Here is a 26,930-nt window from a genome sequence, read left to right as displayed (position 1 = left end):
CGGGCATAATAGAAGAACACACGAGATTATATATATATATATATATATATATATATATATATATATATAATGAACCAAAGGAGAGTTCGTACTACAAACCTGTAGATTTATTCCTTTGAGGCCAATAGGTTGTGGATATGGGACAACTGTATTCATCGAATTGTGTGCCTATTTTTGAATTCTTGCGGCACCATTTCAGTTCGTAAGTTACTTTTATGGCTCCGCAACCTTCGGAAAGCCAACAATATGTTGTGCTGTTTCATAAGTCTCTTCAAAGATACATTGATGTCAGTGAATTTGTCTTTTCACTTTGTTAATCACGTTTTGAGTAAGAGACGTCAGTTCCCATATTTTATCCACGCACTGTGTTACCCCACTGTAGGCCGATATGCTTATGGAAGCGATCGACATTTGTGAACAAGAATTTGCCAAAAAACAGCTACCGCCTTCCTGCAAATCTGTCCCTCCACCTCATCCTTTGATGGTGGCTCGTGGAATCGATTGTCCCGACCGATTCTTACTCGCCAGCCTCGCAGAGCTCCGAGCACCGAATAGTCGTCTAGGTGGGGGAGGGGCTGGCTTGGAGCATGCTGTCGGTGCGATCACTACGCAACACGCTCGTCGCCTACTTCCCCGTCTGGCGAACTGGCTTTCTCGAGGTTTGGAAGTCGAACTCGTGGGACGGGCAATCAGACATCTGGTCACTTTACATTTTGGTTTGGTTGTAACCAGTGCATCATTACGTGATATGTTACAAGAGTCTCGAGAGGCCCGTGTTAATCAGCTTGGAAAATTGAAGGTTTGTCAGTTTGTAACAAATGCCCAGTCCACATTCTGTTTATTCCCACGAGTATTATTTTACTGTAAGATTTTCACAAGGAGTCCTCTGCAAACTATTGATCAAGGGTGAGGATATACCCGCTACCAATTTGCTTTTCGCGGGAGGTTCAACTGAATCTGTCGTTTATGATTTCTTCGACTGAATTTGCTGACCCAAGCCCTCTTATTGGCACGATATTCGAGATTTGGCAATACAATTTATAACCGTAATACATTACTCATGAGGTCGCTGAAAACTCTTCGTCACTTCATGACCGGTTTTGCCCTTCCTGGGGCTCATCTGGTAGGCGTATTCCCTGAGTTTCCGTCAACCTTATGTTCTGCCTGAACCCAAGCTGCATGAAATTAGCGAAATACACCCATTTTTGTTTTGACGGGAGACTCACCTGAAGCGCGGCTCAATCTGCCTTTTAGGGTTTCTTCTTCAACTGGATGTGCTGAACCAGACCGCCTCATGTTTCAGTTAATACAAGATTTGCGATCTCCTACCATATCTTCTTGACTGATTACTCTACTAAAGTTACTGAAAATTGTTTGACGAGATATTCTGTTCAAGAATATCATTAAAGAGGCATACTCCCATGTTCGAATGGAACATAAGGCTATTTGAAACCCGGTCTAGCTGACGAATCCCCGGAAGGGCTAAACTGGTGACGAACCATCGGAGCGTTTCCAGTAACGCTACAAGTAGTGTATTCTCCCAGACATTGACGTTTTTCTGAATCTTTCTAAGTCCCGCTGACTAACGACTTTTTCACCAAAACTTTAATTCATTGTGACCATGTCCTCCGCGAGGGCCTGTCGATATTAACGGCCTCGCTATCGTATAGCGTAATGATTTCTTTCGCTTACTGTAGAAGAATTTGCTCAGATTCTTGTCACGAAATTGTCGACTGCTTCACATTTTTCTTCTGAAATGTCCGTGGAGTACGTCAAGACAGGACCGTTCGCGTTGAAACAGGGTCCTATCACAAATACCGAAGTTCTGTTCACATGGCTTTTCGACATGCCCTGATGATCTCCGAAATTACATATCAATCTGCTCTATCCTTTCGCATTCACAGGAACTCTTCGGAATGAATTTGGCAGCCCTCGAGTACCTGAAGTTGAAAATTGAAGAAAGCCAACAAAAGGTGTTGTTCGAAGATCTGCTAACGGCACGGGACAAACGTGTTCGGCGCCAGAAAGTTAAACGAAGCCGCATGGCTCTTATTCTGCCAGGATAGCAGTGTGTTAAGACATCCAGATTGGTGTACATAAAATTGTATGATCCTGATCATTTTTTCCTCGTTATCGACTGGTACTGTTCAGGTACTCGAATTTGGGGATGTAAGGAGTGGCACTCGGTGTTATTCAACAGCAGCCGATGCAAGTGGGCTTGTGAGAAAATTTTAATGCCCGTCCGTAGAGAAACGCGATTGGACCTTCGACGTGCCTGCATGCTTGGCATTCCAAAACCACCTCAGGCATGCGAGGTTTTATTATTTCCAGGCACCCGCGAAGCAATGAATGTGGCTTTGCCGTCATCCTCCAGATAAGTCGCGTACTCTTCTGTCGGAGAGCATGAGATTTCATTAGTTCAAAACTCCTGCACTAACTACCAAAACCTCACACGATTGAGGTGGCTTTAGAGTGCCAAGTAGGGCGACCAACTGGGTGGTACGTCACGGGTCCAATCAGGTTCCATATCGAAGGTTCTTAAAAAAATAAGCAACTCACTTCATAATTTATCTTGACAGTTGGTCGGGACATCGGGAAACAATGTATTTGATGAGGACGGGGTGTTCAGCTTCCGTATCTGATCTACAGGATTCTAACTTTGACTATTCTCCATATGAATTCGAAGACGCATTGAAACACAAACGCAATCCCTTCAAAGACGACTGTGATGTCCCCGTCTGACCAAGTTTTTACTCTATGGTTCACACTGTGGCTCCGGTAAAAGTACCAACCACTGGCAATTTCAGTATTTCTACACCCGATATCTGCTTTGGATTCAGTTACCGGAAATGGGGAAGTTCGCTTCATCGAACGGTGCCGATTTACTATGTCGGTATCTTGCGAGCGAGGCCATACGGACAACTTTCTTGAGCGTTCTACACACCAGATGGGTTCAGCCAATGATCGCCAATACCTCCCTTTTGCTTTCGACGTTGATGCAACGGAATGAACACTCATGTTTCTACTCCATGGGTGTATAGCTTCCGGGTGACGTTCAGTACATCGTTATTCTCCGTCAAAAATGCACTGTTGCATTCTAGGGAGAGAAGCGATCTTTGTGCCGCATTTCGCGCCTTCGAAGTGTGAGGTCGTGCCCTCTGACCCGGTCCATCTAATCGATATGTGTTGCGTCTTCCCGTCTTTTTAGCGCGGGTGAAGCAGTTTGCGGAATAAGCAAAGCTCATTTTTAGATTAGTCTCAGTTATGAGAGGTTGTTGAGGAAAACAGAGTTTATGGTGTTTGTATGTTCAGAATTTTGGCGTTCGAGAATAGAACGAATCTGAGCCTTATGTTGACAAGCGGATAATGCTCCTTAAAGAAGGTAGCGGCGAACAGCCAGCCTAGCCCTTGAACCAGGCGAAGGAGCAAACGCTTACTATGTTCTGGCTAATTAACAGCGTAGCATTATTCACTACGTATGCGATTCAACATACGATCCGAAAGAAATGCTCGATTGTGTACTTTAAAAATCATCCTACCCATTTATTGCACACCGTCCCATTCACTCCAGGGTTTTTATTAATCAAGTAACCATTCTACTCTGCTGAAGTACACACATTACGGAGACCTTGTTTTTGAAATAGGTCAGTGTGTTCTGAACTTTAAGCGTTAGGATTCGGGAGTGTGGACAAGAACAGGCCAAGCTCAAAGGTCTCCCGGTGATCGACCAAGTGCAACACAGGACAGCAGAGCAGTCCGTATGACCGCCCGAGCAAGTAGCAAACCATAATGCTACGTTCTTTGTAATTGTGCACAGTTGATGACACCGATTGATAGTGATACATTAGAAACTAAATTACCTAGCTCAGCAAACAAACCAGCCACCGACTGTGCTACCTGAGTCTATATTCAATGACATTCTCACTCTGGCATGCCGGTGGTAACAACTTTACCGAATTCCTCTAATCATGTACCGATCGAGTAGTTTCTTATTGGTTGGATGACCACGGTCTGGGTGTAACTGCCTTTATCCTGATTAGTTCGCACAGTGAAATTGGATGTACTTTTTGTTCAGCTATTACCATTTCACCATCTTCTAGAAACCCAGGAGTAATGCAGTTTTGCCACTAGGTGAATGAACTGGAAAAGCCTAGAATTTCCCCACCTCGCGCGAATAATTTCAGGACGCCTTCAGAAGCGATGAGTCAAAATTCCAGCTCAGGGGAACTGGCGTAGAGCAGTGATTTGTTCGAAGTGCAACTTGTAGGATATCAGGACGCGAAATAAATCTAACCGTCAATATGCCTACGAAAACCATACAGTGGGTAATAAATTCGACGACGTACATCTAGTCTCTTGACTCAGTTGACCTACATTCACTTCATTCTTCGAAGGACATCCAAATTGGTGACAGGACACTTGAGGATAACGCAAACAGTATCAGTGCTTCGATTAGAAAGTTGAGACCGATACGCACAGGATGACACCCACCTTATTCAGTGGTCTATTTTAATCCGCAGCCGGGTTCTCAGCTGGCGAAGATGATGCATCATTCCGGAAGGCTATCTCCTCTATTTGTGCTCCGGCTGAATGGGAATTTTTCCCTTGCGACCGGTGGGCCTTCAACTAAGAATCTCAAGGGTTTAATTGTAGTCTTGAAGCATGTGAGTTTTTGGATGCGGCCAGTCTATCGATGGCTTTGCAAACTGTTCAACTCCACCATCATCTTGGAGAGGTAGGGATAGACTGCGAAGCATTGGGAGCGGCAGCTGATATAACTGTTGCGTCGATACAGGGGCATGGGTGGACTTCACTGGGGAAGTTGGGTGGGGGGAGCTATGCATTGAAGACAACAGCTTCGATGGATGCACTCAACTGGGCCATGTCTGACAGTCGTTTCGTCCCATACACACAAGGCGATGGCAATGATCTGAGTAGTTTGCTTTTGAAATCCAGGTTAACTTACTTCACAACACCGGTTTCATATTCAAACCTGGAAGCATACTTTACTTCATATCGTAATAAATAACACCAGGATTCCCTTTTCTTACTGTTGTTTCTGGCCACCCTGATTATGGCATGCATCACCTGTTGTTAACGTATGTCTCGAAAGCAAACACAGCCAAAATATACGCAAACAGTGTTTCGGGTGAACCGCATATCTACCAAGATGCATTCCGGTCCTAAACGTTCTCAGAGGTCAGCACGACTAAATGCTGTGCTGGAATTGGAATTCGGAACCATCTAAGCCTAAGAAGGGGAGGTGAATCTCATGTGGAAACTCCTCATTTTGGCAAATATAAGAAAAGTAGTCAAGATTTTGTGGGTGATATTTACTATTCAAGGCCTATTTTCGATGACTTCTATGAGAGATCTGAATATGCGTTAAGATACAGATGCTAAAAGTGACAACAACGATCTCTAATCAGCCTATTGAGTACCTCAGGTGGTTTGACCTGGAACAAGAACTAAAACTTCTTGCGTTATACGGTACTGAGAAGCAATCCCAGTTAAAGGCGTTTGGCTATTTTCGTGCAACTTTTTTATTGCTGTACGCTGGCGTTGGACCACGTCCAATGCTACAGAAGAGAGTTCACTATCAGGAGAGCTCGTGCACAAGACTTCAGGATGATGGTTCTCCAAAAGCAAACTCATTATATCTAAGTTGAACCAAGAGCACTAGTAAGATTTCGGTTGTGCAAACCGGAAGCTTCATGAATCTCTGCCAACAGCGCTCGAAAGCGTGTCAGAGGTCCAAATTCAACAACCGAACTAGCGAGCCGTGGTGAGCAAACACAAGGTGTCGGAAACTAAAAAAATAATCACCAAGGTTGAGGGCAGTGTATAAAAAGCAAGTATTTTGGGACATGGGAAATCATACATTGATAATAAACTGTCGTGATGAAGGCCGGAAGCCACAGGAGGAGGTATTCTAATTACAGCACCTAATCTTATGCTGTCCCCTTTTGTAAATCCTAGTTTTAGTCATAACAATGCCGAAAATTTAATCACATGCCACAGTACTTTTACTGAAACTCAGGAGTGAAGGCCTCATTCGCCTAATGGAATGTAGTAGCTTGGGTTAGGAGTCCAAAATGCAGCAATATGTTTTTGGAATGAACCAGATGGCAGTTCATCGCAAGCGCCAGCATTTCGACAAACCAGAAAGTACGCTCCCTTCCCTCCCGATTTCTAGATGAAAATAGGATGGTTAACAGAATTTAAGGTCATTGATTGGTTTAATTGAATTTAGGGAACAGTTTTTAAGCGATCGGACAGATCTCTCATTAATACAGTGATTTGGTTGTGACTGGAGACCAAATGAATTTCAGCTGAAGCTCTCGTGTACGGAATTCGCTGCACAGAGCTGCTACTTTATGGTTCGAGATTTTGCTGTAGATTCTCGTGAAGAAAACTAATTATAAGGTTGATGAAACCTCTTCGACAACTCACGACCTGTTTCGCCCTTCTTGGGACTCATCAGATAGGCGCAGTTTCCGAGTTTCCTTCCGCCTCATGTTCTGTTTGTACTCAAGTTAAACGAAGCTCACCAATTTCTCTCATTTGTACTCTGATTTGGTCTTAACGAGACTCAACTGAATGGTCCGTCAAAAACGAGAGATGCAGCTGGATTCAGTTGTCTCCCGTCAAAAGCAATAAGTGTGCGAGTGTATTTGGCGAATTTCATACAGATTGGTTTCAATTAGAACAAACGCTTGACGGAAATTCGGAGGATGCGTCTACCTGATTAGCCTCAGGTAAGGGGAACCGGTGTGCCGAAGTGTTTCAGAAACATTACGACTATTGTGTTACTTGTAGACAATCGAGCAGATATTCCAGATAGGCAGAGTAATCTCAAAGCCCATGAACTGGATGGGTCAAAAACGAACCACCGGATCCCAGTTCCCCACTTTGCTAGTTTGCACCAGCCTAGAACTCCCAACACAGAGTGAGGCATCATTGACCAAACAGCTGCAGTGACTCCTATTTGGTCTATTGTTCCACATCGCCGTACCATAACAAAAATCACCTGGCCATTTTATTGGCCTGAAACGTTCATCTTTTACCGTCATACACATATTTTGATCCCCTATCATTCAACCTGACAGCCCGTAGGGTGAAGCATTCTTTCTTTACAGCATCCCGTGACATTGTTTTTGGAACGAAGTTCTAAAATTGCGTGCACATTAGTACGACAATTATACGCCTTTTAAAATCTTCGAAAATCTGCAATGGCGACTGCAAATGTGGGTTTTATCTAAAAGGACTGATGACACTCCGGGTGTATTTACGTAAGTTATTGTAAACAAGAAACCATCCAAAAGCACACCACCGGTTGCCAAATTCCGATCCCTAGATTGGCCCAATTTGTTTGATGTAGAGAAAACATGCTGAGGTCAACCTGTAAAAGTTGATTGCGCCAGCCCGTTCTGAATCGATCGATCGTGGGATAGATAATGTAAACACTGATCTCTCCAAGCTTTCGAGTGCACTTGACCACTTCTTACACGAGATCGTTCCACAACAGCATGACAATACACTATAAAAAGTAGTAAACATGGGATATGGACGCCCCCGTGAAGCATTATTCAATGCAAATAGTCGTTTTTGAATGGTGGTAATTTTTATTTTCATTCCATATGGATGCTGAGTTTGCATTAAACCCAGCCCAGACAGTGATTGGTTCGGCCAACAGTCAATGGTCACAGTGCAGTTGTTCTCGAACGAAATCAGGCGCCGCTCCATCTTCAGTCACAGACCTTTTCATCCATTCTAGATAGCAAGACTTTTTGCACCATTTCAACGAGATGTCACCGTTAATTTCATAAGTAACAGTATAAAAGTATATAAGTCACAGATATAACATGTAAAGTAAAGATACACCATCTTGACGAAAAATGGATAAATAAATTCAATTACATCTGCGCACCTCAGTTGAGATCCCGTCTTAACATGGACCATTCAACGGATCCGGAGGAAACGTTTTACAAGATCTTTGTTACCAAAGCCATTCTGCCATCCACATAGAATCACCAAGCATGAAAACGAGCAAGGCGACTCCAAACCGTAAGAAATTTGCCCATTCAGCGCATTGATAACCAGGGACCATGCAAGAATCCCTCATCCCAACCAGTCGGATTCCCGAAACGCAGCGATAAACAACACGCGGGAACAGTATCATCTTGGACTTCACTGGATAGACTTCGTTGCCTCAAGCAGGATCTCCAGTATGTCCATACTAAGAGAAAGCATTAATTTGGAGTATCATACAACATACATTAAAGTCCGATTAAATTCATGAAAGCAGAAGCAGCTGATTAGCTCTTGATCATTTTTCGAAACGAATGACGTTGTATTCGTTAATTTAATCTTTATCTTTAGAAAGTCACTGGCCCCGGCACACTGGTTATGTGATGTCGAAACCACTTAGGAAACCTGGGTAGCTAAATGAAACTAGTCCACACAGTCGCCTAACCTGGCTTATGTCATCGCCACATGTTAGGCAGGCAAGAAGATTCATTGCGAACTTTTTTCACTGTTGGTTGTTGTGTCAAAATAGTCAGGACGTCTCGGGAGCAGTTGGCTGATTTGGCTGACTGCTATCATCATAATCTGGTGTTTCTAGTTGTGCCACACCCCCATCAGGGTTCTGGATCGATCGAGGGATATCACTGCAGAGCCCAGTTGATGCTGGTACGTCAGCATGGTTTTCGAATCATTGAGACGCTTTACGTCAACTCTGCACTCATTGATATAGTTGGTGTAGTGTGGCGCTATTGTCTAAAATATCAGTGAACCGAAATCATGCTGCGAATTGCCGAAAGTGATTTTCCGTCACAGACACGGCCTCATCAGAATTGAACCAACGCACAGCCTCACTGTCATCGTAGCCCATAAACCATTAGTCTGTACGATAAAACGGGCACATCATGTATACTTGACGCTGTCACAGGGACTTCTTCCGTTTTCAGGGCTCTCAACACCAGTCACGGTTGTAGCAGTGTCGACCTAGTCTATCGCCAATCATACTGCTTTGCTCTCGCACGGAGCGGACGAGGTTGCAGAGATTTCTCCAAACTTCCCAAGCCTTTGAAAAGCCAAGGTGCTACCCTACCGAGTGTTTGGATTCATCAGTTGCGGCGAGAGTTGGTATATCTTGGTGATGAAACGGACTGCGCTTCTAGTCGCTCGTCGAATATACTACACTTGCAGGATAACTGATACAGTGAGACTAAACAAGAGGTTTCCCTCAAAGTTATCCAGATAAAGAGGGTTCCCGTCTGACCCATTCTGGCACAACAGACTGGGGTTTAAATAAGGGATAATCTAACGATATTTCGAAAAACTGTTCATCGCGTAATCGCTCGATGAGAGAGCACACTGGAGAGTAAACCTGACAATCGTATCTTGCAGCCAACTATTGTTTGTGGGCATTAGCAAACCTGAGCATCATTGGAGCCAACCCGATTTGATTTGGTCTACCGTTATAAAATAAGTCTGTTGTTATTGGTCCTTAGACATGCGCGCTCAGTGGACCTTTCACGTAACATACACATCGGATCTTTTTTGTTTCAGCCATTTTGCACGGCATTCTTAGATTTTCCTGTTACAGTGTAAATTTGAAAACAGCTTCATTTGGAAATCACAATTGGACTACTCTTCAGTTTCCCATTCTTCTTGCCCGTGTTTGCTGACGATGTCACATGTACATGACGTCATGTACTACCCTTCCCACGCTGTGTATTTCTACCGATCATGTGCTGATCTCCGATTTGGGTTTAACCAACGCTGCCACATTCACCTATATTTCAGGTGGTGGTGGTTGCGGGATTTCCTGTAGAATGCATACTCACACGGCTCTCATCTGAACAATCGTCCTCCTATTCTGGATCAATCATTCTGGTGAGCCCATGCCGTATCGTAGCTTGTAACTGAATAACAATATTTGAATGTAAGCTGGACCCTTGTATGCTTACACGCATAGTCCGACAAACAACTTGTGGGTCGTCGTGCAATTTTCCAATGAGAATCATACGTAAGCGTCTAAAGTTGTATTTCCTAGCACCTGCTAGAAGACGTTACGCTGCTGACTTGGTTGCTCTTGAAAACTGCGGAGAAATAGTTCTCGCGTGATGGTTATTCTTTACTCCAGCTCATCAACTTGAAGTAAGCGTCATGGTTGAATCATATGATGATCGTTGTTATCCGATTGAAGGCCATCTGATCAAAGGTCATTTGATGCGCAAACTACTGTAGATTCTTGTTTGGCCAAGGAATTCAGCGTTTCAAATCTAAACAGACCAAACAAAACCTACGGCGTAAATCAAATGAGTACGGTGAGACCGCTGACCGGAAGATCCATGGCTCGGACCCAACTTCTGCCTCTCGACCTCCCCTGTCTAGGCTTCGGCAACCTGGAAGTATCCCGGTCCTCGTGCTTCCTTCGGGTTGCACAGCAGCTAGACACCGAAGAAGTGCTACAGCTGAATGATTTTTCAGACCGCCGATTACTGGGAGGTATCGTTGACCCTTCAACCCGAGGTGTATGCTGATAAAAAGTTGCCCATCAAATAAAGGTGATTCACGAATAACTGGTGCAAAAGTATGTAATCAAGCGAGTTAAAACTGAATTGAAGATAGTAGTAGCCTAGGAGTAAAGAATGACTAGTTTGTAAAGTGTCGTGGAAAAAGCCGGGTTTGGAGTGCTCCAGACGTGTGGTTCGCCGGATGAGGAGATACACAACTCATACCTGCACTGTGCTGCTAGCCTCGAGTTTCCCCTGATAATGTTGAAGTGCCGGATCCACTTCCGAAGTGATAAACTCTTCTACCTGAAATTGAAGCGTTCGGAACAGCAACGAATAGTAGCGGAGTTCCAGGCAAAATAACACAGACCAACTACGGATACATAGAACATACTAGCAAACAAAATGCTATTTGGTTGTGGGCAAAGACAACAGCCACAACGCAAACACCTGAGTGGATTCTAGCATAACTAGGTTTATCATACCATAAAACACAAATTCTCAAACGGAAATATTTTTCGTTTTCCAATCGTTTTCAGCTCATAGTGAAGATGCCGGGTATAGGACCTACAAGCATGGAACCTCTATAGTGTGACCGTCAAGAACCACTCTGGAGTGGTTTTCCATAACCGGGTCCCGTTCAGTTTGACTGTCCGCGCAGTCATTGCCGACTATGAAATCTGTCAAGCATCTCCTTGAGGACCTAGGAGAAAGCTTGACTCCAGATCAAAGAAATATTCAGGGTCACAAAGTTGGTGCCCACGGATATCATAAGCGATCGATCTTTTACGGGCGAAACGGCTGACTTTAATCGGCCACACTTGTTAGCTTCATTCTGATTAACCGAATAGCACATGCAGTGATGTAGATAGGTAGCGTCAGATTTTAGTTCAGACGTTAGTGGACAAAAATTCGTACACTAGGTCTGGAGATGACTCGGTGGTCAGGGAGCTTACTTACTAACCGGAAGGTCATGGTTTGAACCCAACCCTGGCATCTGGATTGCTCTTGTCCAGGCTTAGGCAGCTTGGCAGTATCTCAGCTCTCGTGCTTCCTTCGAATGGCATGGTGGCTATGCACCGAAAGGGCGTTAAAGTTGAGAGATGGTTAGTATCTCAGTCTCGTGCTTCCTTCGAATGGCATGGTGGCTATGCACCGAAAGGGCGTTAAAGTTGAGAGATGGTTTCCCTGTTTATTCACACTGGAGCTAAAGTTATCGTCATACTAGTTGCCACTACAATGACTGCGGTTTCGCAATCAGTCGACTCGGTTGATTCACAGTTGCTCGTCTGATGATATTTGCTTGGGCATGTAGCTTGAACTTAGTGAACCTAATAGCGCGAACTGGTTGCCTAGATGGACCAGGCTTTCTTCACGAATAAACTGGTCTAATCAAAGATATCTGTTTGACAATACTTGAGAAAGCATATGACTAGACCTCGACCGCCAGTGGAGTAGGCGAGCAAAGTGACAATCCAGCACATTGACGCCACCGGTGGAAACTACAAACAGAGCCACAACCAGCACTATGTTAGTAGAAGCGAAATGATAATTGTACGTAACTGGGCTATGAGTGACGTTTCGTAAATCAATGAGAACCGGTCGGTGTCGGCCAACTCGACACGATCCATTCAGGAGGGACTTGAATCGGTCAACACTAGTACAAAAAGAATTCGCGAACGTGTACAATACAAGCATTTTTTTCCAATAAGGGCTTTGGGTTAATCAGTCTCCAGAAGAAGAGTCCCTCATTCAGAAACGCGATGGAAAATATGGACCGTTGGGTGCAAACTAACTGGTAACTCATGAATAATCAGTTCATTCGTTCCGATTCAACAACTAACCGCGCATGGCCGACTTTTCCATGCCCGACTGATTCCGATAAATTTTACTCGCAGATATAGGTATGTCGTTAGGCAGAACCTCCTGGAGGCTAACTGCACGGTTTGGCCACAGTTCGATCTGCGTTCTGGGACTTCACAGGTTAGTCATTCCTTCTGAAATGAACGGTCTCACTAGAATATGGATTTTCGGTTATAAATATAAGATACGGATAAACAGTCAATGCAAAACACAGAAGTGGAGGTACACAGAAACGAACCTGTTCAACTGCTCGACCAATGTAGCGTTTGGGGTCAAGCAGTTCTTTCTCAAGGACATCACGAATAGGTGCGAAATAATCATCGTCCTTCAGCCTGTCAACCAGATCGTTGGGTCTTCCTTTCAACTTTACCTCCGCTGCAGCAGCTTGGCTGTGTTGTCGAATCCGTTCATGACATTGCTGACGATCCGCTCCGGCGACAGAGACCATAGTGACAAGAATATGCTCCACGGCAAGAAAAGGAAGTTCGGCACGAAGATTCGTTTCAATAATCTGAGAGTAAGACAAACAATAAACATTAGCGAGTAGGATGATTGGTTGCAATGTGCTAACGAACCCCACTGCCCGATAAAACCGCATGGTTGCCAGTGACTCGTAAACTATAAGTAACTGTGTTGTTGATCACAGTGCAGTTTAACCACGGAATAGGACAACCACAATTGCGCATTATGGGAACGAAAAGGCAACGCGCGACTGCCCGCTTGCCGAACAAGAAGTATGTCAGCACCGCTAGTGAGTACTCTAATGGGTTAGACATTAACATCATCCAGATTCTGAAATTCGGATGAACGGGGCAAGGAACATAAGCACACACCATGGGAGTGAAAAGCGGTCATTTACAGCGGGAGTACTTCAGACTGCCTTCAGAGTATTGCCCAGTATTGCTGAGACACGGTGTACGGTTTTCGGAATAGATTCTCCCGTGACTAGGCAACATAATTAACGTTCGGTAGGTGGCCCACCTCACACATCCAGTCCGCTCTGAATGGGAACGACCGAAAGGTGGGCAATTAAATATGAAAGCCTTGACTAGTAAAATGCCGTCAGACTGGAGAGACATTCAGAGACGGGCACATCAACGATAATTGACACCCATAGACATGACCCAGAACCACAGTCAAAGGTGCTGTCTCATTCAGTGTGCAGCTGTCCAGCTTCCCACTTCATCAGAACAGTTCAATACCCATGAACTAGCTAGGCAACAGTTTCCAGTGTGTGGTGGTCCCACCGAAGGAAACGGCAGTAGCTGTGACTGAGGAAACCCTGGTACATGATTTACGACCGAATAATTGAAATGACAATTGAACTGCAGAGTGCATGAAGTTTCCAGAATAAACAATCTAACATAATCTAGCATAACGAAGTGTTCTTTGTACGTTGTTGCTAGCGAATGTTCAAACAACACATGGACAACTACGGTGATAATACAAAATCAGCTCAATCAACATATCGCAACTCGGAAGTAATAGTGATGCTTCAAGCCGCAGTGATCTCATTCGGTGATGACCAAGTTCAACTTAAATGTGTGAGTATCACGAACTCCGTGCCCACTCTGGAGAGCTTGCATTATGAGCATTCGGGTTAAATGAAGGTAAGTGGTGCATGAATCGAAAGGTGACAACTGCCCACAGAAGGCCATCACCGGGATGCTCTTGTGTGAGCTCTTATAAGAATTGATGCACTAGTCTAAATTTACCTGTCAGGGCACAAGATAACTGTCAGTAGGACGGGGCGTGATCATCGGAGTTTGTATGCTTTAATGACAGGACTACCCCCAAATACAAATTAATATAGCAGTACAAAAGGACGGTATGCCAACGGACGTGTTCTAAAGTTTCGAAGGTAAATCCTTGGAAATATGAGATATGATAAAGGAGTATCCGTCGGTACAGAGTGGGCGGTTTTCGGGAAGAGATCGGTGAACGAAGGGCTGAGGGTAAATTATGATTCCTGATGGCCAATCCCTGAACGTAGAATAAAAACAGTATTCTTTCAGGCCAGCCATTGCGCAGACTCAGATAACAGGAAGTATTTTCCTCAAAACCAACGAACCAGTAAGTGAAAAACAAATAGCCTACCTAAACAGATGACAAGAATATTGAGATGCTGGTGTGTTTGTCGATGTGGCCGTGAATTGTTGAAACATGTGTACTCGCATCTCATAACGTACAGGCAGTTGCGGACGGACTATCGATGAACTTTCATAGCTTGTCCTGGCTAAGGAGGCGTGAAAACGAAGGCTTCTGTGAATACGAAGGTTTAGATAGAACAGATGTTGCGGAATAATATTCTGAATGCTGTTTTCGGGTTAAAACTACGACCAGCGATAGATGGGACAGGTTTTCGGGTCTCAGGCCATTCGTGGATCGATTTGTAGCTCAGAAGGAAGAATAATACAACAGGTGATTAAACCTTCCATCTGAGAAATCGTCACTCGAGTATCCCCTCAACACATATGACCACGTGATGTAGATCTTGTGACTGAGAAGGGATTGGCGCCATATCCCAAGCGCCAGTTAATCATACTGTTGATCAGTCACTCGTGACTGAACGCTCTAGTTTTTAGCTACTAGCTGGAGTAGCGTGTGCTTAAATCATCTGGAGATTCGCGAGTTGCGAGTTGTCGATGATTCCCAGTGTGAATGAAAGAACCGTGCGGCGCCTCCCAGGTTTCCGGGGAAAATTGACTTCACATACAGGAAATCTCGAAACGAAAATTCCATATCTCATGCTCTCAACGACCAGCCAGTTACATGACACAGCGAAGAGAATGACCTGAGATAGGTTGACATTCATTCATTTTGTCAACCACAACTGTATGTGAATATCTGCACGTGTGGGACAGAGAGATATTATACAACCCCCGATGGGTGTCGAAGATGGATTTTGTCCGTTGACAGGAGTATGATTAATTGGATGTACACAAGTGTACGACCGATGATGGTGGACAGTCCCCACTTTACGGCTGTAGCTAGGTGGCTTTACTTACATTGCCGTAAGACAAAAAATTTCTACTCGAAAGTCATTGGCAAATTCTAAGGGCAGCCGTTAGAAATCAGTATCCATGTTAAAAACCTATCTTCCTGAAGACTCAACTGTACAAATACGGTCCGAAGAAGTACACACTACTATTGTTTCTCAATTCAAAGGAGTAAAACTAGAAAAGTGTAAACATTGCTCAGTTCACGTGGGTTTGCAGTACAGGGAACGCCTAAAAGTGTTTGGATGTGAACTGTTCATGTGGCTGAGTGTTTTCGAGGTGATTCTAGTCTGCGGAAACAAAGTTGTTGTCCACCGTATTGGGAAATATGTCTTTCAACCACGCCCAAAGTAATATCAATAACAAAGGTCCACATTGGCTGCCAGTGATTTTCACCTATTTTTTCATACGCCCCCTTCGAATTCAAAGCGAATGTTTTTCGTACACAAAGGCAGTGTTTATCTTAAACATTCTAACGGAATACACGTGGGCATGCTACTTAAGACGATAAAAATTGTAAAACTATTCCACGATCTGACGCAAAAGAGTATTCATAAATAAAGAGCAAGATTGTTCGGAAAACATATTTTGGGAGTTCACCGGCAATTGGTGTGGCACTTGGGCAAGTTGAAAAAAATGTGCAATTATCATGAATAAAGTTTGGAATTCCCAGCAACTCTCTGGTTGCCTTGGCAGACATCTATGGTCAGAATGTCTCAGAGAAAGTTCATCACTTTGTACTTTGGTTGCTCCTCGTAGATGTGGCGTATAAGTACCAGTGGGTTGGAAGGCTGAATGGATACGAAGGAGCAAGTGATAATGAAGTGTACAGGTCCCATCCAACAAGTTCTCGTTAAGTGGTTTATATCAGATCCACTATGCTTTTCGAACGTCTTTTCACATTTACAACACGTGCGTCTATGTACGGCTGGAGCAACACAGGTTTGTCCGTCTCTCTTAGTTGTTTGGTAGCATCATAATGTTCTTTCTTAAAACAAGGTTCACATACATGTGAGAACTAGTGGTAGTGGGATATGTCCACGAACTTGATCACCAAACATTTGCTTCGCAATTTAAGTCAGGTGACTATCGGCTGATGGATGGCCCATAAGCTGAGACGCGAAAACGTTTATTCAGTTGGTCAGGGGACTGATTCTAAACAGCGTTCAGAAGGATATCCACAATATCAACTCGAAATTGCTGAATTTCAGTGAGAGCATGTTGATCAACAACCACCGATCCAGCTAACCTTGGACTACGGAACGGGGCTTGATTGATCAACCAACTGATTTCTTCTGTTCGTTTGTTTTGCCACCAGTTCTTCCTATTCATGGCGTTAAAACGGTGCAGCTGAAGAGATAAGAACGAAACATTGATACTGAAATCACACTGCTTTAGGTCAACCACGAAATCTGTACTCTTGAGAAAATCTGCCCCCAATATTGTCTGCTCTATGTCTGAGCCGACGAGGAACTCGTGTTGCACGGACTTGTCGCCTAGGCGCATTGAGTGTATTGACGATCCGTCAATTTTCAGTCGGAATCCACTCACCACTCTCAAGGCTAACACGCAAGGTTTGCATTCAGCTTCGTCCCTCTCCGTCCCAGCGATATCCCTGCTCTTGTATGATTCAGGCACAGCTCCCTCTTCCCGTCTATTTTGACAACGGCCTGTATAGCAGCCTGTGTCAATGCACTAATCGCCACCCACCCGGGAAAAGAGTAATCAAAATTTTTCTTATGCGCAGGTGGTCGGGTACGAGGGCATTGATTCTTCCAATGGTCCGGCATGCCACACTTGTAGCATCAGCTAGTTCGAGTGTGCCTACGCGATTCCGTCTTGATAGCTGCAAGCTGTTCGGCGAGTTGGTCCACTCGTCCACTGTTGAATCATCCCTGTTCTCCTGCGACTGCAATGTGGCCAGTGGCGCCTTGGCCAATTCACGTGCTATATGCCCCAGCTCCTCCACACTCAACTGGCCAATTGCTTCCACCAACCGCAACTGAGCACGAAGCGTTGACTGAATACCTTCGACGAACTGGTGAGACAGCGTTTGCTGGCGTGACACTCCGTCCATTCCGACAAGGCCCGACCAGCGACTGCTGCAAGCTGACGAAGAACCCAAAGGGTAACCCCGGTTCCATCCTGGCCGTCTTGAACTGCCCCATAGGCTCTTGGCGGTCGGTCGGTATGCCGAACTCCGCAGCCAGAGCTTCCTCTTGCGGCGGCTCAGTCCATTATCCCAGGGCCCCTTCGGGCCGCATCCAGGGCCGCCTTCGTCTGGCCGCTGAAGAGGGTCTTCAGTGTCGCCAACTTACTCCGGTCGGGTCTTCAGTGCGCCAACTTACTCCGGTCGGTCTCCAGTCCAGCTGCCTCCGCAACATCCTCAGATCATTCATTTTCAAACTAAGTTAGTTTTGTCGAAAAACCCAGCTGAATCCCAGTTGAATCTATCTTTTGTGCTATACTTCACGAGTGTGTCACAAAAAGGATATTTTTTGTTAAATCCCGCCACAACACAATTGCAGAGGAACAGCAAGTTATCTTTTCGTTCGCCGGAGGTTTTGGTGAGTGTCGAAATCCTCGAAATAGCTCGCTACACCTGGGTACTGCGCAGCTGTTGCACAATCCCGACGGACTAGCCGTTCTATCATGTTAAGAAGGTTTAAGGAAGTAGGTCCAAACTTACTTGTGGATAGAATACAAGCCCTTCAGATATGTTTTGCAAAAGAACTAGGCATGCATCCGCAGCTAAACAGGCTTCTGGGAGGACGATCCGACGAACGGCTGAATCGTCCAGGGATCGTTCTAACCACTGAACGGCTTCTGTTGTGGTGCAAGGTGCTGAAAGATGCATTAAATATCGAGCCAACGCACATGCGCGCTCTGATCGGATAGGATTGCGTTTATACGGCATAGCACTGGAGCCGATCTGCAGAAAAAAATAAACGAGAAGGGACTTAGAAATGCATGTACAGGAAGATAAATCAGGTTGCCGAAAAAATAACTGTCAAAAAACCCATACGAAGACTGACTTGCATTAGTTCCGCAGCTTTGGACCGAACACAGTTCATATCATCAACATCTTGAGTTGGTTCACCCGTTTATCAGTCGGCGTGTCATATTTCACCGGCCACTTCCAGTTGCACACTGATTTGATTTTGACGGGAGTACACAATGAATTCCGCTGCATCTCTAATTTATCACTGGCGTATTCAACCACAAGAGTATTAAACACCCTGTAATTATACTTTACCACCACCCCCCAGATAGCATCCAAGGAAACTGCGAGGCACCTGATCAGGATTTCCGACCCCAAAATACCACCTTTCAACTCACGATTCTTGGCGTTCTCGTGTTACTGACTTTGAGGAATCTGAATCTGAAACTTATGCTGTACCGTTAACAAATAATCCAGCCACTTCAAACTAAACAAACTCACGCGTGATCAGTTCAAATCCCTCATTCTTGTTTGTGGGTTACGTTCTCCGAAAGACAGAAATTTTTACTCGCTTGTTATCCAGAATTGAATGGAATCCAGACAACATCTCACTGAAGGAATTCACAGAGGAATGTAAACGCATACTGATGTTGAAGCGTGATGCAAAATGATCCAACATGACGCCGAGGTTGGTGTAGCGGGTGTATATACTTTCTCCGTATATCCCAGGTCATCGCTCAAACAAGCACACCTGTCTGTCTTTACTCGCTGGAGCATACAGACCATGTGAACAAAGGCAATGTGCTCGATTTTGTCAGTTCGAGCGATATATTTACAAACGATGTGCGAATATAGGAAACAAAAGTCGGACCGTTTTAGCGAAACCGTCTGAAAGACGACGGGACTTTTGCAGAGCCCTTTGTTCGGAAAGTTGCCCTTTAGATGTTATTTCTGCAAAACTACCTCAAAATAAGTCAGTGCGGAAGTGTGTTGCCCTGATGATGAAGGGTGTTTCTGTGTGACCTAAATTGCGCACGCGTTCAAACATCACCGCAAATTCTGAGGTAACATGAAGTAAGCTTGATAAACCCACAATTCATCAAAGTTGACATGACGCTCATGACCGATGCGGTTCTGAGCCACCGCCCAAATGTGCTTGCGTTCCGTAATTTGCACGCTGAGAATGTTTCCGATTCTACACGTTGAGCACTGATCACATAGACAAACTGCATTTATGGAATGTATATCCGAACGGAATTTGTAGTAGCTCAGGTAGCTTTTCGTTATATCTCACCCATTCCCAATGTCCAGTTGCACCAGTAACTATTAAAGACAGTGCTAATCCGTTACGACGTTTTGAGTCCTGGTGTACTAATATTTTTGCAAGGGGTATTGTCAGGCGACGTTCCACACCGATACCGCTTTACCGCTCGTAGTTAGGCGCTGCTACGGCCGAGAAGCCTATCCCGCACAAGATTGGCCAAAAGTTCGGGCCGCTTGCCGGTCCGGTATCAGGCCGAGCTCTGATTGGCCGGAATTCCGGATCCGACAGCCAATCACGACCCAGTATTTGCCTAATGCTGGTTGCCAATGGGGTAACCAGAAAGCTTGAGAGGTTCAGACCGAGAATTAAGCTGAAGAAAATACCGTTATTACAGAGGAGCTGTACTGTATTCGTGTTCTAGCTACACGCCCGGTACTTTGTCCAGGTCGACCAATACCATGTGTTTCTGTCGACCGACTGAGTAAGTCCTTCACAGTACAGGAGTGCCAACTTGGCCAATTCATCGAGGGTTTCTTTGTGACCTCTGGTTCCACATGGGACTTCATATTGCTAATACGTTTGGGATCCAGAAGTCTATGCGGTCCACTGTTTTCTTCAGCAGTAGAGAGCATCGGACCACAAAACACTTCGAACAGATCTGATTGAGTGATGTCAGTCTGTTCAAGCTGCTTACGGATGCTTCTCTCGTCTATGTCTAGCGGATACCTCAGTGAACTGCATTCACTGAGTAATCCGTTGTGAGTTTATTTGGAAACGGGTGTCAACGCCAAAAAGAGATAATGATAAGAGCGTTGATTGTCTAGACGGTCTCAGATTGGAATACATCACATCATCGTTGCAGACTTGACAAGTCGAGGAAGGTTTGAGGGAAATACGAAGAGACGTATTCACCTTAGGGTCGATGAGATGTTCAGGTTAGTGTCTTTAAACTAAAGGGTATATGGATGGGATTCTGAAAAGAGAAAAACAGAAGAACTGGGGAATTGGTTGTAAATTACTATAGTTTCCTTCGTTCGGCGGTCGGTTTTAGAGTTTTCTTCTAACGTTATGAACAACAAAGTTATCTGCTGATAGACCAAACCGAATGGAATTTCACAGGCAGTACTACGAAGTTATCGTATCCTTTTGAACCTAGCGATCGGTTGATGATCTTAGGGTATAGCTGTTGCTTTCTGGAAGGAGATACGGTGTGTCAGAGAGATCTTCATGGGAATTCTCGCTGTGATTAGCTGGATAAGACATGCGTCACTTACCCAGATCACCAATTTTTTAGTGGAATGAGGGAATTCAAAGGGGCAAATTCCCCTCACGGCGTGAATGCCGGTCGGCGAGACGCTTGCTGGGATCGTCACTAAAATAAACAATCCACCGGAAACCTGAAATAGCCTATCGAGTGAAGTGAGTACCACTTACTTCTCTCAGGCCAACGTAATGACAATCCACATGTTACGCAGCTGTTCCAGGCCTCAGCGAATCCGAATTAAATCTACTTGCATTCTATCCCCTTCCAACAAATATACCTGCTAGAAACTGTCAATTATCGACAGTGCTTGCCCGTCCACAACCATTAACCGACCACACAGTAAGTAAGCTTACCAAGAAATTGCAGTTCTCAGTTTGATCATTGCTTATAGAGTCCCAATTGCTGGTTGATTTGACAATTCAAACAAAAACAATTTGTGATTTCCAGCACACTACTCCTTGAGGCCAACATAGCAATTCGATAACGAAGGCCAAATACGAATCAACTGCCTGGTAATTGAATTCACCGACCCATCGACTGCAGTAGTGAATTAAGTGACACCCCTCTTGTAGTTTAAGCTTCAGTAGTGAAATCCATTACCCAAACTCCTGAAAATCAACATACAAACCATCATAATACCGGAACAATGCGATCCGTTTTAGCGGTAGAAAGTGCGAACATGAATCTTAGTGGTGTGATGTGCAACATACGTCTCAGACATTGCATGTGAAAGCCACTGGCACATAGGATTTAGTGTTAGTAAGAGATTAGCGTTTTAGTACCGCAAATGGGAACCAGCGGGACCATCATCTTCTTTGATCTCAAGCCGAAAAATTCCGTTTCTCCACAATCGTTTCTTCAGTAAGCCAAAAGCCAGGCTACTTTTGGCAACACAGGATCCCGCCTGACAATCAACTGTTGAGTGAAACGATACTACGCTACCGAGGGAACAGAATTCCGTACAGCAGTCTACAAACTTGATGCATGGACACTACCAGGCGCTGGCTGACGCACAACGAAGGTTCCCTTTGAGTAGATGCACAAACTAGACTGTACAGCAGCGATCGCACCAAGACATCAAAGTCTATCTTATGTATGTACAAGCAACACAAAATTATCCACAAGCACGATAATGCCGACTTTGATCTGGTGAACCAGATTCCTTGGAATAGAACAGTACCGTCGTTCATGAAAGCGGTTTGCACTTCTTCGCACCACCAACCAGGCTGATGCCCTTGTGGTCGGCGAATGAATTCTTGTTTTTTTTCTACAAAGCAGTGCAATTAGAAACATCTTTTAATTCCAGCGGTACTTATCCTTTCTGCCAGACGATGTTAATCAATTACAATGGTGCGTTCTCCAGGGTCGGGTCACCATGGTGTTGAAGCTCTGCATATCTTTCCCCACCTAATCACCGGAGCCAAGTCGATGTTTTTGGGACTTTTCAGGGAGTCGTCATCTATTAGTGTTTAAAATTTGTTGTTTACTTACGTCGTTATTATTGCTGAATCAGATATCCGCTTCAGTCTCTATCACCACTCTAGATCGCCAGATGGATGTCCCAGAAATAGTTCTCCAGGAGCCCGAAAATTCTTTGTGACGTCGTTGACCAATGAATTCTTCAACTCGTTTAATTTTTTTTACACCACTGATGTTTGATGCAACTGAACTGCCCAGTTAACTTACGTTTGGCCTTTGACTTGACTTTCTGCCCGAATAGACAGGAGAAGCCGCAAAAGATTTATGTTAATAAGTACTGGTGGCCATGGCAAAAGCAATCACCATCCGCGGCGTAGATGTCCCAGCCGTTCACATGCCATAATCAACCGCTGGTGAAACAGGTTGTGTCACGTTTGTATCAGCAGGCTGTATGGATTGAAGTGTGCCATTACGTGAACCAACCCGACTTTCGGACAATTCGAAAGTTCTATATTAAATTTTATGCGCTAGTTGGCGGAGCACAGTAGGATAGTATCACACTCTTTGAGTATATTGCCGAGATTAAGTTTCACTGAGATAATATACAGCTATGTCTTTATCACTATGCAGTATCCATGTTATGGAAATACCGCAACAACAGTCTACACAGTAAACGAAAGAGCCCATGAAATCTTTAGGATAAACAACACCAGAACCTCGCAGACGAAAAAACATAAGCCACCAGAAATCACTGAATTGTTCGAATTTACAAACCTGGTTGGTTTCGAAAGGTTCTTCAAGCTCCTTGAAGCTTGCGAGCAACCGAATATCGGTACATATTTTGTGGATACTGGCGCCGAGGCTTGACAGGACGTTGACAATTTCGGTATCCAATTTTCTGGGATATGTCTGTCCGGTTACACGCCAGACACGTTTGAATCCGGCCTTGGCGGCAATCAGTTGATCCAGTTGCACTACCTAGTACAAGGAAAAGAATGTGAGTGAGTTCTTTGTAGTTGAATCGACTCAACAAGGGCATTCTATCGAACTGTAGTGTGGGCAACTTACTGCTCGTACTGTGACCAGAAGATGTTGCTGAAAACAAGTGGATACGTTCAGTATCGGCAGCGGCAACGAAGCCGCTTGGCGATCGGTATTCCGCTTTATTCACCCATATTGTCCGACAGGTCCTCGCAGCTTACTCTAGTTACTAGTTCGATTAAGCTCCATTTGGGTAGCCCCTTCTTGAGATGCAACTGGATGTCGAGAGTAGCCTATCAATGATACGAAGCTCATGAAAATTTTCGGATATGCCTGATTTCTCGGGGATTCTTGAAGCATAATTCGAACGTTGTGAGATAATTTTATACATAAGACATCAATAGTAAATGATGCGTACTGTTCAACTGATTACGTCTACTGTATGTCTCTTCTACGTTTAGACTTCCATCTTCGGATTCAAATTTAGTACACCGTTTCAAGAAATGGAACTTAGACAGATCGAAAACACCACTAACGAGCCTACAAATTGGTCGTGCTACCCAGCGTTGGAATATATTTCTTCAACAGATCACCCAACTTCCCACTTCGTTTGAACAATAGTGGTTACTTTTGGCGCCGGTTGTTCGAAATCTTACAGGCTCCTTCACACGTAGGAGCGTGACTCAATCACAATGACAGAAATCTCTGGAACTGTTTCCAAAGCACACGGAATAAAAAAGGACTTACGAAATGTATCGTTGCACTTGGGCGTAAACATACAGAAAGCATGCAATCTGTGCAGTTATCTCAAGCAATGTCTGTTCAATACAAGGAAAGGATGTACAGTAATCAACAGACAGACGGATAGACAGACAGACAACAAGAAATCGACCCAGATGGTGATCCCAAAATGTCACTGTGCTCCAACCTACTTAGCAAACTTAAACAACCGTTCTCTGTTCTCAAGCAGCACCCCATCCCTATTCCCATGCCCATAGTGAAACCAGGCTAAGTGATTGTGATTAATTGATCCATCAGTTTGACAATGTGAAGATAATGCGTGTAAGAGAAAGAAAACGAGGTTTAATGCAATTGTTGGTACTGTTGGATGCTCACTCGTGAATGTGGCAGACTGAATGGTTATTAGAAAATCCCGAAAGAACGAGGATCCAGTACTCGAAAGGAAGAAAGCAAAGGGAAGATAACCTACAGTAGTGCCACCCACTGACCAGCCCCTGGTTTGATAACTGTGACTCGTTCAATGGCATAAATCGTAACCGAGGAAGTTCAAATAGCTCAACACCATTGGATTTTCCGTTGTTTTACATGAGAACAGATAGCTTATGTAAGTAATTCCAGCGCTGAGTACAATGACATAAGACCAAAATGCCATTGAGTCACCGTTAAATTAATAGCTCTTTACTCCACGCTACAGCCCGGTGGTAGTCTGGACAAAGGCTCGATACTACAGTTCAGTGGCTTGAGTTGAAAAACCACATCAGGCATATACAAAACGGACTGACCAGCTACTGCGACAAAGATTCAAGAAACACAGCTGTCTGTTAGTACCTTTATTCATCCGAGGGTAACCAGCCATGGAGAGTTGGTATAAAGTGGGACAATGTTGGACATCACTGAGTTAACACTTAAGGCCACAATAACCTACACCAGTTTGTTTTGTCCTGTCACATGTAGCGACATTTCGCTTAAATACTCATACTAATGTTGTTCCTTTCAGGTTAGCGAGATATGCGGTACACCTTCATGAGAGTGAACTGCCCACGAGACGAGTGGATTTAGCCTAGTGTTTGAAAACTTCAAATCCTCCGCTAAGACATTTGACCAAGAAACGGACGAGTACGCTGAGGAAGTGGCAAATAAGGACCGATCCGCGCTATGCATTTTTTGTTCTATCCCATATACAATTGCAATGATTACTTGGAATTTCAGAAAAGAATGAAGTGATTCCCATCAGATGACCTCCAAAAAATGGATGCAAATCGTGATGATATGAGACAAAGCAGTGTGTAGATCGTTATGAGAATAATGTTAATTGGTATGGAGGTTGTAAGGGTTGAGGAAAATAATTCCCTGTTTAGTGGCAACCTAATAAAAGAAACGGGGTTTTTCAGTTTTCTGTCGTGACTTCATGACCACGCTTGCGATATGCAGGGAATTCAGATTAAAATTCCGGGTACTCCTCTTCACATTATGTGCGTCTCTGGGACATTAGGTGAAATTCCGATATAGTCACCGCATGTTTTCTGAATCCAATAGATGCTGTTCAACATCAAGTCCCGGAATTCGGAACGTATATTACGCAGCCCATATGACACTTGTGTGATGTTCAATCATCCTAGTAAAAGCAACACACATGAGTTATATCGTGCACCATAGGTGGAGGATGCACAATGCTGCGCAAGTCACTCTCGAACAAACTCGATAGCCGATTGAGAAACAGCGACATATTCTTTCAACCCCCAAATTTTGCCTGTTTATATGTTATCTGGGCCAGACAGCGCTTGGTTCCTTTTCGCGACATGACTGTGGTTATAACACTTGTTTGGTTACCATTAGTAAGTTCATGGAAATGATATGACAGAAATGGAGAGCTTAACTTGGACTTATTTCTTCATTTGAGGCTACTTAACTGGATCACGTGTTCGTCAGATAATCGGAGGTCGTTCCATATACATGAAACGCTCAGTGTGATACATTCACTTTGCTACTCCGCGAGATCGTCTTCTGATGCTGCTCTGACCTGGAACGTGAGACGGTCTGTTACTCTGTTCCAACAGACGGTCAAACAAATGAGGCTGACTCACGATGACGGGATACATTCTGGTAGACTCTCTTGAACCCGTTACTCTACTAACATGAACTGAGCTGCTTCGGTGAGAACTTGAACACTCAACACAATTGAATAGCTACGGTTGTTCAACGCAATCACACCAGACTCTGGTATACAATCCCGAGCAACTGACTGCAACTGCATATATGGTTGAAGGAACAGATGGGACGGAGGCAGGTTGAGCCAGCCCAAAATCTATTCCAAGAGCACCACACTCCGGCAACCAGTATGTTCTGTACCTTGAACCACACTCTAGGTGTCTGAAGGTTCGACAAGTCAGTGCTCACAGGATGCCGTTTGAGCGTTAAACAGCTCATGACGCTAGTTCAGCGGCCATGTATTCAGTGGCTCGGCTGCACACTCCGAAGGCCAGGAGGCGAACACCGTGGAATCATACACAGCTCATGCTCGCGGCTGTTTCTGATGGTAATTAAAGACCTGCACCAGCCCTGAAAATGTAGTCCATGATGGTCCGGTGTTCACCAAGTACACCAGATTCGTTGCCGGGATCCGAAAGATGGCCTAACCTCCGATCACCGCTTATGAACGGTAGCTGTGTAACGGGACCGTCTTCAACACCGATTCAACCTATCACATACGCAGGTCACGGTCAAGTAAGCAATCAACTTGGTATACGAATAGGTATAACGATCGTTACACAAATAAATGCGCTTGTCTTTAACTCAAAAGTCTAGTCGCAAATGAGAGAGATACGATCGACTAGCATGAGCGGAGAAAACATTTGGGGAATAAGATACTGTGTTCTTTGCATCGCTGTCGTACAGCCGTGTAGGGAATGATGATTCACAGTGAAAAGAGCAT

General features: G+C 44.5%; 2 protein-coding genes across 2 annotated transcripts in view; one reads left to right on the top strand and one right to left on the bottom strand.

Annotated features, from left to right (window-relative positions):
* Positions 1 to 2,115, top strand: part of T265_05567 (hypothetical protein) — a gene marked incomplete at both ends in the record, with an annotated part of 31,502 nt that extends 29,387 nt beyond the window's left edge. Inside the window, 2 exons of the mRNA XM_009170608.1 lie at positions 383 to 799; positions 1,905 to 2,115. Of these exons, the coding sequence (XP_009168872.1) occupies positions 383 to 799; positions 1,905 to 2,066 (579 nt within the window). The remainder of the gene's footprint in view (positions 1 to 382; positions 800 to 1,904) is intronic.
* Positions 2,116 to 10,590: 8,475 nt separating this feature from the next.
* The window catches only part of T265_05566 (hypothetical protein), a gene marked incomplete at both ends in the record, with an annotated part of 35,249 nt that continues 18,909 nt past the window's right edge, over positions 10,591 to 26,930 (bottom strand). The window contains 6 exons of the mRNA XM_009170607.1: positions 10,591 to 10,832; positions 12,628 to 12,900; positions 16,940 to 17,058; positions 17,099 to 17,675; positions 18,078 to 18,320; positions 23,051 to 23,254. Of these exons, the coding sequence (XP_009168871.1) occupies positions 10,746 to 10,832; positions 12,628 to 12,900; positions 16,940 to 17,058; positions 17,099 to 17,675; positions 18,078 to 18,320; positions 23,051 to 23,254 (1,503 nt within the window). The remainder of the gene's footprint in view (positions 10,833 to 12,627; positions 12,901 to 16,939; positions 17,059 to 17,098; positions 17,676 to 18,077; positions 18,321 to 23,050; positions 23,255 to 26,930) is intronic.

The sequence above is a fragment of the Opisthorchis viverrini genome (assembly GCF_000715545.1).
Source record: "Opisthorchis viverrini unplaced genomic scaffold opera_v5_104, whole genome shotgun sequence".
In the NCBI taxonomy this organism is placed as follows: domain Eukaryota; kingdom Metazoa; phylum Platyhelminthes; class Trematoda; order Opisthorchiida; family Opisthorchiidae; genus Opisthorchis; species Opisthorchis viverrini.
This window is presented reverse-complemented; position numbering and strand designations above follow the sequence as displayed.